At 45.2% G+C, this 19,972-nt stretch overlaps 1 protein-coding gene across 4 annotated transcripts in view; it reads left to right on the top strand.

Moving 5' to 3' along the window:
* The window catches only part of KCNAB1 (potassium voltage-gated channel subfamily A regulatory beta subunit 1), a 363,447-nt gene that overhangs the window by 335,018 nt on the left and 8,457 nt on the right, over positions 1-19,972 (top strand). For all 4 annotated transcript variants that reach the window (XM_046659146.1, XM_046659147.1, XM_046659143.1 and 1 more), the window contains exons 9-12: positions 5,533-5,618; positions 6,294-6,414; positions 7,494-7,588; positions 14,791-14,911. In XM_046659146.1, coding sequence (XP_046515102.1) covers positions 5,533-5,618; positions 6,294-6,414; positions 7,494-7,588; positions 14,791-14,911 — 423 coding nt within the window. The remainder of the gene's footprint in view (positions 1-5,532; positions 5,619-6,293; positions 6,415-7,493; positions 7,589-14,790; positions 14,912-19,972) is intronic.

Below are 19,972 nucleotides of genomic sequence, written 5' to 3'. Positions count from 1 at the left end.
ATGGGTAACTGAAACCACAGAAAGTGAAACCATGGATAAGAGGTGACCACTGTATAGCACAATTTTTATTTGTGTACTCACTCTCAGCATTTTGTTAGCATATCTGAAATATTTATAATTGTTAATAATGTACAAGCTTTTAATTATGCCTTAAAAAATGAACTCCTAGCCTGTTTCCTTATCTGGAGTAAGAGGAAACTGAACTGGATTATCTCTCAGGTTTCTTTTGTTTTTATCATTCAGTTTCTCTGTAGATGACCTATATTGCTGAAAGAAGACTGTCACCTTTTTTTTGGTAACTAAAATGTTAGAATCTGAGCCTATTTGAGAAGAAACAACGAGGGCCACATCCTGCCTACTTGTTACTCAGTTTGTTACTCTTTTAGATTCACAAATTGGTCTACACACATTATCTGCTGTAAGCTTTACGAGAATTCCCAGGATCAACATCATCCTCACTTTACAAATGGGGAAATGGGCCACTCAGAGGCACAACCGACCTGCAGCATTTCTAGAGGCCAGCTGTGGCTGAGGGTACGGGGAATGAGCGAGAGCTGACGGAACGATTATTTCAACCTGGAAAGGAGGGCACAGGCTGACGAAGTTCTTCAATAGTTTAGACAGTGTTTCTCAAACCTTCAGCTTTGAGAGCTGATGAAAATAATACAAAGGACCAGCCTCAGTGCAGCGGGCTGGGACTGGGACCTCTGCATTTTCATTGAATTCCGATTCATACCAAAGAGTGTGTGTGTGTGTGCACATGCATGCATGTCATGGTGACTATTTGCATATGTACTAAAGCAAATAACTAAAAGATTGAATTATAGTATGAAGCATTTAGATTAGACGAAAGAGCGGAAGAGGAAATGTGGGGGAAGTTCACACTCCCTGAAATGGCTTACTTGGGAATAGCAGTGGTTCTCAAACTTTACTCTGTGCCACAAGTGCTTGGAGGGCTGGTAAACAGACTGCTTTCTTTCAGTAGGTCTGGAGTAAGGCCCTAGGATTCGCGTTTCTAACCAGTTCCCAGGGGCTGCCCCTGCTGCTGGTCCAGGGCCACACTTTGGGACCATCAGTGTAGGCAGGCACAGTGGTTCTAAACCCTGGCTGCACAGTAGAATTATCTGGGATGAGTTTTTAAAGTATTGATGCGGGGCCCCACCCCAGAGACTCTGATACAACAGAACTTCGTTGAAGCCCGTATAGCGTGGTTTTCAAAGCTCCCCAGGGAACGTAAGGTGCAGGCCGGGCTGAGAACCCCTGCGGCTCCGGCTTCTCCTTCAGTCCAGTCGGGGACTGCCGGTTTAATCACGTTCCTCTGCGTGTCCTCCCCCAGAGGCAGGTGAAGGCAGTGCACTCGGTGGCCCTCCTCCTGTCCTCTTCCCCACCCGGAACCCATGCTCTCACTAGGATGCTTTGAAAACGCGTTTCCACCAGACACCAGGAGAACACCACCTTCCAGACTCAGTTGATTTTTTTCTTTCGACAATGCTGCCCCCTAGTGGTCTTAAACAGTAGAATCGCGTAAAAACCCACCTCAGCCATCAGGGCGGCGATTTCCTGTTAGAGCTGAACAACTTGGGGAATTTTTCTCTGACATTAAAAAAAAATAAACAAATTCAATATGCGTCAAAATCATGCCACGTGAATCTCTGACGGGCCTCTCGGGCCTCCCGCAGTTTCTCCAGGCTTTCTCCTGAGTGCTCTTTTCCGCATTCCACCAAGCCCTTCCGTGCAGTCAGAAGCCCAGCGAGTCAGAGAGCGGGAAATTACCAGCAACTGGAGTCCCCGGGGCATTGCAGTGTCCCGCGCAGGCTCTTCCCGTCCGAACGACTTGTTCTCACCGTTTCCTCACTTCTCACACTCGCCTCTTTCACTTGAATGATGGTTTATTGAGAATAGAATTCATCCTCCCATGATGAGCTCTACAAACCTCCCTGGGTCCCACCATCTCCGTGGAGTGACCTTTGCACCTCACAGGTGCTTCGCTCTGTCTCGTTTATAAAGTCTCCTTTCTTCCTCAAGCCTCCAGCCCGGATCATGAGTAACTCCCTCTTTCTAGCTCACTACCCATGGCTTACAGGCTTGCTCTTACCTCTCCCATCTCTAACATCAAACTCTCCTTTGGCCCTAAGGACCCTTCAGCTACTGCCCTATCTCTCTGCCCCGTTCACTTCCAAACTCGAGTCTGCCCAGGTTGTCTCCAATTGTCTCTAAAGGCTTCCCGACCCGGGCGTTCTTCCCTCTGCTCCAGCCGGGCCTCGGTCCCGTGGCACCTCCGACACTGAAACTGCTCTTCTCATGGTCTGCTGGGACTCCCAGACACGTGGCCCAATCCAGTGGACGCGCTTTGTGCCCTCGAGTGCTCACGGTGTTGCAGTCTGGGCACGCTCCTCCTCGCTGCCCTCCCTGCTCTTGCTTCTGAAGCCTCCCGCGCCCCTGGGCTCCTTCCTGCCCGCCTGGCTGCTGCGGACCCAGAAGCCTGCAGTGTCCTCTCTCCAAGGCCGGGGCTGGCTTGGAGAACCTCTCTTTTCTCTCTGCAGACTCCCCTTATATAGTCTCATCCACTTCTACGAACTTAAGCACAATCAGTAGTCTGGTGACATTAATATATTACCTGCAGCCCAGGTTGCTCCCCGTGTCACTTCTCCACCTCTCTCTCCTCCCCATCTCCCCTTCGTATCTCACAGGCATCTCCATTTTTTGCATGTCCAAGGAGGAACTCTTGGTTTTCCTCCCCAAACCCGCTCCTCCCTGCCTTCCTCCCCTCTGGGAACAGCCAGGTCTCTGGGAGGGAGCCTGACTCCTCCCTGCCCCTTACCTACCACTCCCAGTCCACCTGCAAATCGTATGGAGTCGACCACCAAAATACATTTGGAGTCTATCCACGTCTCTGTCTTTACTACCAGCACCCTGTTCCAGGCTGCCTCATCTGCCTGGAATACCACAATTCCTTCCTAAAGATCTCCCTGCTTCCTGCGTCCTCTCGCTCTCCACCCACTCTCACAGCACAGTCAAATCAGAGACAGTGCTGTGGAATGTAGCTGTACCCTGTCATTCCCTTATCTACGAAATCTTAATGACTTCCCATTAAAGTTTTATTTTTTTTGAGGAAGATTAGCCCTGAGCTAACTGCTGCCAATCTTCCTCCTTTTGCTGGGAAAGACTGGCCCTGAGCTAACATCCGTGCCCATCTTCCTCTACTTTTTATATGTGGGACGCCTACCACAGCATGGCTTGCCAAGCAGTGCCATGTCCACACCTGGGATCTGAACCGGCGAACCCCGGGCCGCTGAGAAGTGGAACATGCGAACTTAACCGCTGCACCACCAGGCCGGGCCCCCCAATAAACTTTGAATAGTATATGAACAACTGGTTTGCGCTCAGCCAACTTCACCCGTACCTCTGGCCTCCTTCTTTATTAGGCTGCTGCCACAATGGCTTCCTTCTGCTTGCTGGAACTCACTAAGCTCTACCTGCCTCAGGGCCTTTATACATGCTGTTCCATCTGCCTAGAATGCGCTTTCCCTGTTCTTCACATGGCATGCTCCTTTTTATTTTTTAGATCTAAACACTGACCTAACTAAATAGGTCTTCCCTCTCATTTCCTATCTCAGCCCCCTATTTGTTTTCTTCACAACACTTCACATTTTATTCTTACTTGTCTACGTCTCCATCTCCTCCACTCAACTCCAAACTCCCTGAGCTCAGAAGCTTTGTATCTGTTTTATTCACAGATGAACCCAGCCACTGGCACAGTGCCTGGCAAATATTCGGCTTGTGTGTGTTGAATGAAGGTACAGGAAGAGTCACAACCTCCACTCCACCTCAAGTGCTCTTGTCGAGGCTCAGTGACATCCACGTGGCTGGGCCACTGGACAGTGTTCTTTGCTCATCTTACTTGATTGCAGAGTAGAGATGGGGGAGCGTCTTGGGTTCAGTTTATTCTCTGTTAACCTTGTCAGCATTTCCCAACATGCTTGATTCATCACCACACCCCCAGCACCCCACACACACTTCCTAAACACTGTTGACCGGATGAAGCCCTCAGCCCTGAGTGAGACAGGATGTGAAGGAAACGGAGCTGGTGGCCTGATGCAGATGTCCGAGAGAGAGTACTTCTGGGCAGAAATTTAAATAATGGCTTCCAACTTGCAGAAATGTTGATCGTAGGCACTCATTTCCACTTGTATAATAAAAGAAAAAAGTGTTTCATATAACTTTTCGTACCTCATCTTTTTCATAAAGGGAGAATGAACTTCATAGTTTTAGTTTCTGAGTAATAATCCAATATTTGGGCGTCTTTCTCCAAGAAAGAAAAATATTTTGCTTATAAGCCAAATTCTACCTCTGTTGGGCAGGCAAGGGTGAGTAAAAGCATTCTCTTCTTCCAACAAAGAAGCTGAGGGCCACTTAAAGTGGCTTACACAAGCCAAACAAGCAGGCAGGCTTAGCCCTAACCCTGCTGTGTCATTCCAAATCCTGTCCCCTAGCCGTGTGGACACTGCCTGCCCCTGAGAAACAATTAAGAATACACCTGCCTCCATTCGACTTTGAGACAAAGATTTGATTCTTCTGAAGGACATTTACCCACAGGTGTCAGTGGGACGTAGAGAAGCTGGAGGCCTGCAACCCCTGGAAGCTGTCAGATGGCCTGGCCTCCTAGGTGCTTAGCTGACCTGCTTTGCAGAAGAAATCCAACCGTGTCTGCGACTTGTCACTCAACTGACTTGAGGCTCTCTGTGCTCCCTGGTTCTGCATGACATCTGGCTGGTGCCAAGAGGGTTAGCTCAGCTCCACCCTTCTGGGGAAGAGATTCATTTTCCTGTTTAGGAAACATGATGTCAGGCTGAAAGAGGCAAGTGAGTAGCCGGGTGTGGCCACGAGCAGGCCCTGGTGAAATCCATTACGTGGTGTCTTAGAATAAAGCTTGGTTCAAAGTGGTCAAGGACAGGGTGTGCCACTGTGGGCTGGGAGCCACTGTGGCTTCAGCTGTTTGCTCAGCATTTAATATGTTTATCTTTCTGCTAAACACATTGTCGTTGAGTCATCTCTGTTAATCAGCCGCCCTGTGTGAGGCCCAGCTCAGCAAATCCAACACACAAAGACAGACCTGCTATCCTCAACAACCTTACATGTTACAAAGTCAAAATAAATGCTTTCTCTCACTTCTTACTTTAGGGAGCAAGGTCCCCAGGCTCTGAAAGAGGTTAATACTGTATTCTTTTTCAGGCCAGGAACCACGAAGCAATAAGAGTCAAGGAAGAACCTAAAGTGGTCAGGATGTTTTTAATATCATTTAGTATTTTTGCTGCAAACTGAAAATGGAAAGTCTGTTTACCCAAAAGTACCATCAGCCTCCAAACCATCAATATTTCATGTTAGACTATTATGCTGTCACCAATGTCAAAGCAATTAAGTTAGTCGAACAAATAATTGCATTAAATTTCTAAATTCTAGGCAGAAAATAAGACCACATAAGTTGAGAAAGTAGAGAAACTCAGGAAATGCTGTCTGTTTGGCCTTCCACAGAAATAGTTCGCGCCATGACGCATGTGATAAACCAAGGGATGGCCATGTACTGGGGAACCTCGCGGTGGAGTGCCATGGAGATCATGGTAAATTTATCGCTATTTTCAAATGGCCATTGAGCACCTGTTGTTGTTTCTCAGATACCACGTGTAAATTGCAAGATGTTTTGCAAACTTTCCTCACAACCGCTAAGGCTCTGGAATTCCATGATCAATCCATCGTTATAGAGATGGATACGGGGGCTGGATCTCATCAGCTCGCAGTACAGGGGGTGCAGGTCTCCAATAGGAATCACGTTTCAGCACGTTCTTTGGTGGCAAGAGGGTAAAGTGAATTTCCCAGCCAATGAGATATGGGATACATGAAGAGAATATTCTAGTTTTCTCCTTAAACTGGATTAACTATGCTGTTTATAACATGCTAGTGAGAGATTATTTCTATATATTAGTCTAAGTTTTATTTCTTTAGGAACCTAAAAATAGTCAAACTACATTTTCTTTATAACAGTCCACAATTCACACTTTGACTAATTTGCCCTGGACTTTACTCAGTCCAAACCCTCCCAAAGAATGATCAAGAATTCCCACACTTGGTATTGCTCTTAGTGAAACTGATGGTCATAACTTCGCTTATTATTTGCATCCTACATGTTTGTTGGTTGTACTGATTTCACTAAAATGAAAATTTTTCATGAGTATGAACCCCAGGGCAGCCTTATTTCTCCTCAGTATAAATTCACTTGCAATCTTCTTTCTCTCTAGGAAGCCTATTCCGTAGCAAGACAGTTCAATATGATCCCACCCGTCTGTGAACAAGCTGAGTACCATCTTTTCCAGAGGGAGAAAGTGGAGGTTCAGCTCCCAGAGCTCTACCATAAGATAGGTAATCTTCACAATCAAATGTACCGATTATTCTTAACCATAGGAGCATCAGCGATCCGGGAAACAGTGTTATGAAATGCCTTCCTAATGTCCCTAATTAACGTAGGGATTGGAAGAACTCTGCCTTCCAGAGACTGGAGAAGAATCGAATGTGCCTGTATGCATCTGCAGGGTCCCACTGATGAAAGCCAAGCAGAGCTGTAAATTGTGACTGGCATGTACTCAGTAGGGGTTCAAAGAATGTGCATAGAACGAAGGGAAGAGACAGTGAATAAACTCATTTTTCATAAGGTGCTTGCTCTAGCCAAAGCATGCATCTCCCAGTGGATTAGGGTGCCTTTCCAAAAGATTACAGACATATACATCTGTCTCCTGCTCTGTGCCTGGAACTGAGTCAGGGAGAATTGAAGATCGACTGACAAGCCAGGCATGACGTGTGTGTGTAGGTAGACATAATGGTTTCAAAGAGAGGGAAGAAATAGATAGGCAACATATATGCAAGAATTCTGGACATCAGAAAAACATGAATGAGCCACATTTTCAGGCTTATTCACCAAACCAGTTTCCAGAGATAACTTTCTTCCTAAGAAATAGAGGTTCACCTGAGCAGAAAATGCTGGGTAAGGGCAGAAGGAAAAAAGAATTCAACACCAACAATGACAACAGTTATTATGGCTGTCACCCACCGCGTGGGCTGGGCACCAGCCCTCATACCTGTGCTCTGGATGGGCACTATTTGGGAACCGAGTGGACCAGCGAAGCGCTGAATTTCTGTGCAAGTAGAAGTGTTTGTGTCCAAGTATAAAAAGAAATGTGAATTGGGGACTTCAGGAAATCATGGATGAGCCACATTTTCAGGCTTGTGTATATGGTCCACTCCCTATAACCAACAGTACATTTTAACTCATTAATAAAAATGAAGCACAATTTGTGAATGCCCAAATTTTAATGAAAAGATGTACGCTGGTATTAACTCATTTATCTGGCCAGGTTTTTCCATAACTAACCAAGTCCATTTAAACACCCCCACACTTAATCCTGGTTTGTACAAGCAACTTTTTACGTTTTTTTCTTCTGTAGGAGTTGGAGCAATGACATGGTCTCCTCTTGCCTGTGGGATCATCTCAGGAAAATATGGAAACGGGGTGCCTGAAAGTTCCAGGGCTTCACTGAAGGTATTTTCCTCCACTTCTAGGAAAGAGTCGGGACGGGAGCGAGGCTGGGAAGAGGGAAGGAAGATTAAAGGGAACAGCTCTGCAGCAGCCTGTGGCTTCGGGCTCAGCAGAGTGTGGCCGTGGCCTTGCCCTGGCTGGTGTCCTCTGGCAGGCTCCTGAGCCCTCCAGAGGTTTCTCCTCCCAGCCAGGCGTCAGTCAGTCCTTCATAATCGGTGGCAGGGAATCTTCTCTGGGGACTGGCGGGAAATACCCAGTGACCTGCTTGGACTCGTAGGGCTCAAATCCCTACACTATTATTTATTCTTCCATTAAAGACGGCATTTCATTCCTTCTTTGAAACTAACGCAACATAAAATGACTGTTTTATATAAAAGGATCTAATTTTACCTTTCTTGACAAAACAAAATTTAAGCCATAGAAGTTTAATCCATGTCGGGCAAACCACTTGTAGCTGAGCACAGTTTGAGGTTGGCTGGTGCTTTTACTGTGTGGGGTGGGCATGGGGAGGAGGGTTCGCGAGGCAGATTAGAGCCGAGCCTCTGTCCCTGGGGCTCAAGGCGGCGTTCAGAGAGGGCCTCTGGCCACTGAGTCCTGTAGCTCACATTCTTCTCTGGAGCATGAAGATGTTCAAGGTCAGTGACCCAAAGTTACCTCCATCCAGAGCATCTTGATGAATAATTTATTGGAGAGCACTCCAAACATCTCTCCTTATTAATAACTTGTCTGTTTTTAAAAACTTGAGAGAATGTGTAGTAACATTAGAATCACAAGTCACTCTGTAATCAAGGGAGAGAGACTAGAGGCATGTTTCAAATTCACGCCAGGCAAAGGCCGCTGAGGACACAGAAGTCTGACCTGGCCTCTTGCGCCCTCAGTGCAGTCAGCGAGAGGACGCTCCAGGATGCGCCCACTGCCCACATCTGCCGGGTGTGGCTGGGACCGCCCTGGGCTCCCTAGTCAGAACCTTGTCAGGATCTGGGTCTGTCACTTTCCTTTCCCCCTGTAACAGTTAATCTATTAGCCATTTTGTTTTCTAAAATGATATAATAGAAATATCTCCTAAAACCTGGTGACATTGTTCTGTTTCTAGTTTTGCATTATCACACAATATAATTACCCTAAAATATTAAACATGGTCTTGCTTCTGAAAAATTGAAGATTATTCTGAACCAGGTCTGAATAAGTCACCAAGGAAAAATGAAAAGCATCTGAGGGAAGAATGTATAAAAGGAGGAAGGCAAGAAGAGGGGGACGAAGGAAGGGAAGCGTTGACCATGATGACTGTCCTGTGCACCTTCTGCGGGCCAGGCTCGGAGCAAAGTGTCTTTATCGTCTCCTTTGATCCTCACAAAGACAAGCAGATACAGATGGCTTTTGGTCAGTTGTAGGTAAGCATGTGCCTCGCAATCTTTCAAAGACTTTCTGAAAAACTCAAAGTACTTCCATATATGCCGAGATTTCTTCTCAGACTGTCCTTATAAGAGGGTAAGCCTTTTCCAGAGGCAGAAACTGAGCACAAAGAGATTAGACAATAATCCAAGAGCATAAACTCACAACGGAGAAAGTTGGTATTAGAACCCAGGTCCCCTGGGTCTCAGTTTATCTCCGCAAACACACTTTTGTCTTGCTTCAAACCTAGGCTTTTAGCGGAGGAAAAAGCAGCTACCCTGTATTTGGAGTGTATGGTTGGCTGCCCTCCATCACTGTTTGGGAAAAGCTCACAAACAGCTGAAAAAACTTTCACAAATGCACCAACAAAAGAAGAAAGTAAAAAAAAGGAGATGCAAAATATTTGAAGGTGGCTAAACCCAAAAGCAACTCAGAAAATATTTCTGCTGTTAATTTTTATAAAGTCAACTCACCATCTACTGAAACATCCTTAACAATAAACATTAAGGGCTCTCAACATGTGAAAGGCGGCCAGTCAGGGGCGCCCTTCCTAAGTCGTCAGCCTGAGTGTTTTCCAGGCTAATCTGTGTGTACTTACAAAAGCCACTTGAGCAGAGGAACCAAAGGAAAAACAAAGCAAAGTTCAGGGCAACTTTAAGAATGAATGAGCACGCTAACAGTAAAGAAAAAAATTTTAAGATAGACATTTAGGCAAGTACGCAGATAAATAAGTTGGCAACTTTCACCTCTCCCAAAACAGAATAAATGGTTGGGGTTTCACATTGGCTGTTGTAAGTTATACTAATAAAGATGGTAATGCTTTGTGTCTGTTGTAAATGTTGAACTGTATTTGAAGGACGAATTAAGCCAATGTGAAAAATACCTATCCTGTAAAAAGTGGTATTACCCGGGAGGGTTCCTGGGAGCCTGCATGTGGCCTACCACAGTAATGATGACTTCTAAATCAGTGTCATCAGCTCTGGCTTCACTGCCGAGCTAAACACCACTACTTCTTCCTATGTATCAGGCATCTCCAAACGGCTGTCCCATGGGCACTAGTGATGCCTACTGGAATCTCTCCTCACTCCCCAGAACCTGCCCTTCCTTCTTGGTTAACATTCCTCCACCCCTCCATCTGGTCAACCCAGTCAGCAGCCAAGACATTATCCCAGACTGCCTCCTCTCCTCCCTCACTCTTGTCCAGCAGGGCACCAAATCCTCCAGTCCACATGCTGACCCTCTCAGGTCCATCCCCTGCACTGCCCTTGTTCACATCCTCGTCATTTCTTACCTGGTTTGCTGTAGGAACCTCCCAACTGGACTGATTTTTCCCCCTTTTCTCAACTACCCGCTACTGTGATCAACTATCTTTCTAAAAGATAAAACTGACCATATCATAACCCCACTTCAAATCCTTTAATGACTTTCCAATCATTGCTTATAGGACAAAACCCAAACCCCACAGAAAAACATCCAAGGAAATACCCTTGGGATATAACCTGAGCCCACTTTTCCATTCTTGTTTCTCTCCATATCGTATTACTTCATTTTCCACCCAAATGCACTGTACTCTCTTTTGCCTCCCAGAAACGCCCTTCTTTTCATTCTGTTGTAGAAGCTCTCCTCATCTCGAAAGACAAAGTTTGGTTGTCTTCACCTCTGTGAAGTCCGTTCTCACTTTATAAAACTGAGTTATTTCCGCCTTCCTCCATTATTCCATAACCACTTCTTACAGAGTCTTAGAATTCTCTGGTTGCAAGCAATACAACTTAATTCAAACTAATTTAATCAAAGAAGGGGGACACATAGGCCCTCCTTGGGAAGGATGGAGTGGGGATGGCCTCAGGGGCGACTCCATCCAGAGACTCACACTTTGTCAGGACTCTCCTTCTCCCCTATTTCTCTCTGCATGTGGGTGTCACTTTCTCCTACTGCAAATGGGTCTCTCCGTTTAGGCAGCTTATGTCCTTAAAGGCATGTAACCTGTGAGAAAAGAGATCTCTTCATCAGCTTCGGTCTAGAGAAGACGGGCCAAGCTTGGGTCATGTGTCAACCTGTTAGACCCATGACAGTGGCCAAAAGGATAAGATGCTGTGATCAGCTCATGTAATGCAGCTCACCTTTCTAAAAGGAGGCAGTACCAACATGGCTTCTGAGGAGATCACTGAAGGGGGTACCCCAACTGCAAAACACTTCTCAAGTTACCGGACGATGTGTGAATACCTCTAGCACAGAAACTGAAACTGACTCATGAACTCATTACAGAGCCTGGCACATAATAGGTACTCAATAAATGTCTATTTAATGAATGCAATAGCCATAACAGAAGATCAACAAAGTCTGATCAAGAGACAGGTGTGTAGCTTTTAAATAGAAATTTTAAAAAGAAATGAAAAGTGCAATGAAATTTATGGGCAGCACTTCCCTGTTGTTAGCAATCACAAAACTATGTACCCCTCTGTCACAGGAAACATGCAAACCTAGATGAGTCAAAGTCAGGGGAGAGGGCGGTGCAAGTACACCAGGAGTGCACATGAGGAAACTAAGAGTATTGCACATTATAGTGTAATTTCAGAGGGAAAGTTTTCAGCTCCAGCATTTTGCCCACAGATTTCAACCTCAATAGTGAAGACTCTGCTGCTCTTTTGAGCCGAAGCCTTTGGTGTTTAAATAGAAATAGTCAATGATCTTGGATGTTAAATTATTCTCAACAAGGTCTAGAGATGAAATGTGCCTGATTCTGGCCATGGCTTTATAGTTGCTGCCTGGGTTCCAATCTAGGACTACCAGCCAACTGAGGGCTTAGGGGCCAGTCTCATAGACTATTCCCACACCGGTATCATTACCTATACAACGGGGTCGCCTAGATAATGGTCATAGCATTGGAAGATGGCAAAGAAATAGGCGTTAGGAAAATTTAGGCAATTTTATGACTTATGCATAAAGGTAATAGCCCACTAACCTGGGGAGAGAAGCTCATCCAATTGTTCCCTTGGCGAATATTTACTGAGTAGCTGCTCAGTGCTGGGCCCTGTGCTGAGTGCTGAGGATACAGGCAGGAATGGGACAGTCTCATCCCTCGGGGAGTAACTCAGGGACTTGCTAGAGAGACAGACACATGAGAGGGGGAATTCTGAAACACCGTGGAGTCACATGGGACAGTCAGCAAAATTGTACCGGATTAGGAGGGGTGTCCACACTCAATCTGAAAATTGAAGAGATTTATCTTCACCCTGTGGAGCCCTGATTTCCTGGACTCCTTCCTCACCACCCCCTCCTCTGTGCCAACCACTGTGTCAGGACTGGAGATGTTGAGACAAACGAGAAGCCATCCCTGCCTTCCACTTAGTTAGAAAGAAAGATCACCACGTAATCAAACCACTGCAGTGCAACGGGGTGAGCCATACAAGAGGGCTGGAAGAGGAAATGTCATCTTTTTCTTTTTTTTTTTGAGGAAGATTAGCCCTGAGCTAACATCTGCCGCCAATCCTCCTCTTTTTGCTGAGGAAGACTGGCTCTGAGCTAATATCTGTGCCCATCTTCCTCTGCTTTATATGTAGGACGACTGCCACAGCATGGCCTTCTGAGCAGTGCCATGTCTGCACCCGGGATCCAAACCAGCGAACCCCAGGCCGCCGAAGCGGAACGTGTGCATTTAACCACTGCACCACCGGGCCAGCCCCATGGAAATGTCATCTTTTGACTCATGGATTATAGCCCACGGCCAGCAAGCTGGGTTTATTTTTGTGCACAATCACATCCACCACCAATTTTCTTACAAAAGACATTGGCTCACTTCCATATTTAATTAACATTTTAATCAAGCTTCATCTCCTCCCTAAGTTAACATTTTCCCACTTGTAAAGCAGTTAAAGCTATTTATTTCCAAAATACTTTTGTTTTTTTGGTATGAGGAAAGCAGTATAAATACCATGCATCTACTTTTTAAAAACCCTAACCTGTTTATGTTTTCCAGTGATTAAAGCAACAATGAGATTTATAGTGGAGGGAGTGGGGAAAGAGGGACTCAATAAATAGAATGTTTGATGTTTGTTACTTTTAGAAGTCTGTTGCCCAATATGTGTATCACACACATACACATATGCATACATATAACTTATAACCTAATCCTAAGAGTAAAAATGCATTGCACATAAGATTTCAAAAATGGAGTTTCACAAGATTGATGCATAAATCAGCCATTCTCTTTATGTGTGTGGTATATATGGAAACCTCAGGAACTCTCCCAGTTATAATAAAAAGCAATTGTTCAAAAAGCACTTGGCTTTTGGTTTTCAACCTCTTTTTCTTTTTCATTTGAATAACATTCAGAGATACTGGTCCCCTGACATGTTATGAAACTCAAGTGAGGACTGGTGATGTTTTTCCCATTGAGGACAGCAAAAGTAAGTTCAGGGCTCTCTGACGGACCCCGCCCAGTTGTCTGGACAGGAGGGCTGCTGGGCCCCCATCACAGTACTCGTTGTTCATGATCGTCCACCTCATCACCGCTGGCACCCCTCCTGCTGGAAGAAGCTGAGCTTTCCCAGAGCTGAGGCCGGGCAACTCTTGGCCGTCTCCCTAAGCAAACTCGCAAGTGAGAAGCCAGACCATAAGCCTTGGAGATCTGGGAGGCGAACTGAACTGGGGCAGCTCGACCTTTCTCTTTTTCTCATCTGCAAAACCATTCCAAAAGTTATAATAAAACATAATGTGGTTACCCTTTTCTTTGGAAATACTGTCTTACGCTAGTGAAAAAATACTTAAAAAACACAAGCCAGCAGCCCATTGAAATCATGTGGCTGGAGCATCCGCTGCCTTTGGGAAAGCAGAAGCACCGGTGGCAATTAGGTCGCCAATCCAAACGGAGAAAGTCCACCCTGCACACAGTGGGGTGGTTGTTATTATTTTCACTAAAACAGACTAACAGAGTCTTACTAATCTTCTTTTCCTCTGGGTGTTGCTGCTTGTGCCAGCTTTGTATGGAAGAGTCTATTCCTCATTTCATAGTAAGAGCAGAACCTTCTGGAAAGTAGGGTATTGAGAAGGTCTAAAAGATTTTTCTCCTTATATTTATGAAATGAGGCTCACTTTATAGTCTACAGATCAGAGTCAGTCTCCTCTCATAGGTTTTCAAGAAAAGTTTCCCATTTTGAGTTTCCTCGCCTTTTTAAGTTTCAATTATTATACAAAAGGTAATACACATTTGGGAAAGTCTTTCTCCACTTTAAAATCTAAACACGTGCGTGGTGCCTTTCAGTTATACCATGTCTGCTTCTGGGAAGGAGCTGAGAAAGCTAACAATAAAGCCCCACTGTAAGAACGTGAGTCGAGGAGAGACTGAAGACAAGAGGGAGGCAGATGGTTATAACAAGAACATAAGATAATGCCTTCAAGTAGAAAGCTTGGCGCCCAGCTTTCCTGACAAAAAGGAAACATCACAGACTTTGGTGAAATGTAAATTTTTTTTTCGTTCTTGCTACATTCCAAAATTTCTGTGGCACTAAGGACTGCCATTTCCTCCACTTCAAGGACTAGATATAATCGATTATATGTTAGCACTTTAACAAGTTTTGTGCATGTTGATGGATTTTAATGGTGAATATTAGTCAAAATCAATCTGTTTTGAACCAATAAACAAGGAGCGAGACCATGGGGAATATTTCTTGGTGTGAAGGCACAGGTGCCCTTGTCACCAGGACACACAAAGGTCAGAGTCAAGAAGATTCAAAAATTCACCGTAAGATTCTTATATTTTATTGCATTAATAATCTTAGCAGGCATTAACATGTCAATATTCTTCTTATTCCTAGTGCTACCAGTGGTTGAAGGAAAGAATCGTAAGTGAAGAAGGGAGGAAACAGCAAAACAAGCTGAAAGATCTGTGCCCGATTGCTGAGCGTCTGGGGTGCACGCTGCCTCAGCTGGCCGTGGGTGAGGAAATCACTGGGGGATGTGCTCCGTGGACCACAGGGAAGATGGTCCACCCACATCATTTTATCTTGATAAAATACTGTAGGGGCAGGCTGAAGCATAAGCTCCTGGTTGATACTATCTAAAATGAGGTTTTCACAGTTCCCCAGAATTTTCTATGTGCTAAAACACTTTTTTCACTTCCTTCCCCTGTCCCTTGTAACAGTTTAAACAAGAACACGTCAGTGAAACTGCTCACATCCTCACCGTGTCAGGTGTGAGCCCTCTGAACCGTGTAGTGACATCCATTTCTCTGGCTCAATTTTCCATCTCTGGAAGCTCAGGCGGGGGTGGTGAGAGGCTGAGGAGCAGAGCAGGACAGAGGCCCGCAGGGACAGCTGATCCTAGACGAGCAGCTTCACCCCGAGACATCCGGGGACCCTGAAAATTGCTCTTCTATCTTTGTGGAGTCAATCATAGGTCATGGTCACTGGTAACAACTGAAAGGCACAGGCACCAGCATGTCCGATAGAAATCTGATGTGAACCACGTATTTAACTTTAAATTCTCTAGTGGCAAATTTAAAAAAGTAAAAAGAAAGTAGGTGAAATTAATTTAATAATGGATTTTACTTAACCAGTATAGCCAAAATATTATCATTTTAACATGCAATATAAGAAGTTATTGAGATATTTTACAGTCTTTCTTAAGTCTTAGAAATCCAGGATGTATTTTATACCTACAGCACATCTCAATTCAGGCTAAACGCAGCTCATTTGTTCCATAGCCACTCACGTGGCCAGTGGTTAGGCATTGGACAGAAAAGCATTTAGACTTGTGGCACCCTTGCTGGGGGCTATTTGCCAGGCTCTGTGATAAGCACTTTATTCATTGCCTAGTCTCCTTAACGGTCAGAAAATCCTATGAGGTATATACTTTTACTAGCCCTAACTTACAGATGTTAATGGAGCATTTGCTATTATCTTTACTTTACAAATGAAGAAACTGAGGACAAAGAATTTATGTGGTAGCCATGGGAAAAGAATAAGATGGGTGTTGATTCTACAAAATACTCCTAAGGCTTAAGAAATAACAGGAATTGGGACAAATCAGATACAGTGACCCAATGAAATAAAAAGCTCAAAATAAGTTCAATGCAACTAAAATAATTGAATAGAATATTTGCTATTGCTTGACCTATCTGAGGTTGCAAGGCAGGAAAATGGTAGCTGCAGGTGACCGTTACAGAAAGATGCAAATAGGAGGTGGTTTTTAGGGGGGAAACCATTTATCTAAGTATGTATATGACTGTTGCTTTAATCCTTTCTTCCAAAAAGCAAAAAGTCAAGTATCTTTAACGTGATTAGTTAGCATCTCTCCAGCTTTAACAAGCGCAGTGAAAAGTATTAGTTATTTGACCATCAGCAAGTCATCTAACCTGATAGCAATCTCTCAATTGTAAAATGGGTATAATAATACACACCTTACAAACTTGCTAAGTGAAAGGAAATTATATATGTAAAGCAAAGAGGTGGTGTTCAGTAAGTGGTAAGGACGCTAATGAAGATGGTGATGTTTTTCCAAAGAATGAGACACCCCAGACCTGAGTCTGTCCACTCCTAGCCATGGCATGTGGTCAGATAATAGGCATAAAGAGAAACATCTGTTCTTGAAATGCAGTCATAAATATGGTTTTTAGGTGGTAATGTGAAAGTGAGTATTGAGTTTAGCTGTGACAGAGATAGAAGAACACTGTATTTTGGGGTTTTTTTTTTTGAGAAAGATTAGCCCTGAGCTAACATCTGCCGCCAATCCTCCTCTTTTTGCTGAGGAAAACTGGCCCTGAGCTCACATCCGTGCCCATCTTCCTCCACTTTACACGTGGGACGCCTACCACAGCATGGCTTGCCAAGCAGTGCCATGTCCGCACCCGGGATCTGAACCAGAAGGTGTGAACTTATAACCGCGGCGCCACTAGGCCGGCCCCGAATATTCTATTTCTAAAGAGGAAATCTTTACAAAATTTAGACTTTCACTGGATATTAGATATACCTGAAAGACCCTCTTTACAGAGTCTGAGTTTAAATTAAAACATGCTGTGTTGCTCCTTTCCCTCCCTCTGTGCCCCCAGATGTCTTGTCATGTTTTTCTTTCTTTATAAACAAGTAGTTTTGTTTTTAACCACAGAACTCTCAAACCAAGACGGAAATTATTTCCAGGCATATTACCTTTGATCTGTTAGAAGCGTGGAGGGGAGGTCCTCTCGCAGGAAACAAACTCCTTGAGCCCAGCTGTGTGGGGGTTCCCACGTCACACGCCTGCACAGAGTCAGCATTCACACTTTGCCCCAAACATGCACTCCAGCGTGCCTGCTGCTGACATCTGGTTAGATGTCAATCATGTAGTATCGTCTGCATGTGTTACCTGTGCTGTCGGCTAGCTCTGCCCAGTGGCTTCTCCTACACCCCGCAGCCCACAGTGGGAATCAGCTGTTGCTGACATCAGGTCATTTATGGGCAATAATTTTCCCAGTGCCTGCTTTTCCCTCAGAACTTCCACTATGCCAAAAAGAGTTCTAAGTGTGAAGCAGAAAATAATGAGGCCAAAAAACAAAAAGCCCTGAATCACTTGGCTTGTCGCCTTTTAGAGCATTATTTTGCCCATGTGGAAAGACTTAGTGATTGCCTTAAAAGGCCTGAGCACAGTAACAGCTTAAGAGTACCAGTTGACAGCAGGGCCTGAGCAAGTAGGGCAGAAGAGGTGCTGGGGACATCCATCAATCGCTCCTGCCTTGTTCATTCAACAAACAGTTAATAAGCACCTACTATGTGCAGATACTGGGCTGGGTGCAGAGCATCCAGCTGCAATAACACACATCCCACAGCCTGGTGGGCAAGTCAAAAAAATACACAGATAATTTTAACACAGTGCTATAGTAAAATAATTGGGAAGGGCATAGAGGGTTTTGGAAGTAAAGTATAGGAAGTCCCAACCCAGCCTGGGATGTAGGAAGGACTTTGGGAGAAGGCGGTACCCATGAGAAATCTCAAATGATGAGGAGATATTACTGAAGCAAAGGAAGGGAGGAGGCAGAGGGACATTCCAGGCCAAGGGACAGCTAGAGCCGAGGGCTGGAGGAGGAAAGCAGCACGACGTTTGGGGAGGGAGAGGGTTTACAAACAGCTCAGTGCTCCTGAAGCACAAAGTTCAAGGCAGGGAGTGAGGAGAGGGGAAGCTGGAGAGGCTCTCTGGTGAGGGTCGCAGGGTGAGAAGTGGGAGCTTCGTGTTACAGGACAGTGATGGCATCAGACACATGTTGAAGAATGTTTAACCAGGCAAGTGACACAATCAGATGTGCATCTGGAAGCACTGCTGCTGGACATGTCAAAGTTGTGTGCCGAGGCAGGACAATCCAAGCAAGAGGTCGGAAAACCAGTTGTGCAGAGAGAGAGATGGTGAGGGCCCGAGCGAGGGCAGCGGACAGCTGAGCCGGAGCGGTGATTCTCACAGGGTGGTCTCCACATCCACACAATAGAACACTAATTGGCAATAAAAGAAACAATATACTGACACTCGCTATAACACGCATAAACCTCATGAACATTATGCCCAGTGAAAGAAGTCAGACACAGAAGACTCATATTGTACGATTCCATCTAGATGAAATGTCCAGAAATGCTAAGTCTATTAAGGCACAAAATAGGTTAGTGATTTCCTGGGATTGGGGTTAGAAATGGGATAACCGTAAATGGCATGAAGGATCTTATTGGGTTGATGGCAGTGTTCTAAAACTGGATTTAAAATGGTGATGGTTGCACACTTGACAAATTATGAAAAATTATTGAATTGTACACTTAAAATGGGTAAATTTTACCTCAGTGAAGTTATTTACTAAAAAAAAATCCTGGTCCCTGGATCCACAGCATCAGCACCACATGGTAGCACATCAGAAATGCAGACTTCCTGAGTCGGACACTCTGGCGGTGGCCCCCGGTAAACGATGTTTCACAAGCCCTCCAGGTGATTCTGACGAACGTGAAATTTGAGAACCACTGGACTCGAGAAATATTTAAGGGGGATAACCAACTAGACTTGGTAATTAAAAGGGAATGTGGGATCAGGAAAGGACAGTCCCTAAGGATAACTCACAGGTTTCCGGATTGGGAGGCGGAGTGGCTGGTGATGCCACCAAAAGAGGCTGGGAACAAGAAAGACAGGCTTACGAGTAAGTAGCCAGAAGTTTGCAGTGCCTGTGGGACACCTAGGGGGCACAGCCAGCAGACACTGCCTCTATGGGCCTATAGAAACTTCTAGTTCCAGGCAGCTACAGAAAGTCTCCTGTAACCACAAGGAGGTTCCTGGGAACCTTGGCTTCCGGCATAGGGAGAAGGGGACTGGGAGGTGAGAAAGGGGGGGTCTGGGAGTCTAAACTGACCTTTTCGAAGTTTAAGGAGGAAAGGGCGGACAGTAGCTAGGCAGGAATGAAGGGTCAGAGTAGGCTTATTTTAGAGTGGGAGAAGTTTGAGTATGTTTTGTTGATAGAGAGGAAGAGGACAGTAAGAAATCAAAAATCCAGGCAAGAGAGAGAGAGAAAAAAAGGATGAATCAAGTCCAAGAAAAGGCAAAAGGAGTTGGCTGCAGGGCAGTTTGGCTGCAGGGCAGTTTGGCCTTGGATATAAATAGCACATGGCGCCCTCCGAAACTGGAGGATGTGGATGTGAACTGTCAGGAATTAAGCAATATCTCACCAGTGAACTTAATTTTCTACATAAAGTCAGAGGCCAGGTCATCTGCAGAGAGCGGCGCGGTGGCGGACAGGGGCTGAACAGAGGATTTAAGGGTGGAGGTTGCTAGAGAGGCAGAGGAAAGAGGAGTGGGGGCTGGTGAGAGAGCAAGAGATAATCAACACAGGATGCACCTCGTGTCAGGAAGAAAGGGAGGTCCACAGGGTTGACAGGTAGCAAAAGACGAAGGACCAGACACCTGGAGTCTGCCAGGGCTCCGCGTAGCAGGTAGAAAAAAAGTGAGAGTATGGGTAAGACGGAAAGAAGACACTGTGGGCCAGGATGGAAAGGGCATCCA

This window comes from Equus quagga, chromosome 4, assembly GCF_021613505.1.
Source record: "Equus quagga isolate Etosha38 chromosome 4, UCLA_HA_Equagga_1.0, whole genome shotgun sequence".
Lineage (NCBI taxonomy): Eukaryota > Metazoa > Chordata > Mammalia > Perissodactyla > Equidae > Equus > Equus quagga.
Note: the sequence above shows the minus strand (reverse complement) of the source record. Positions and strands in the feature narration are given on the sequence as shown.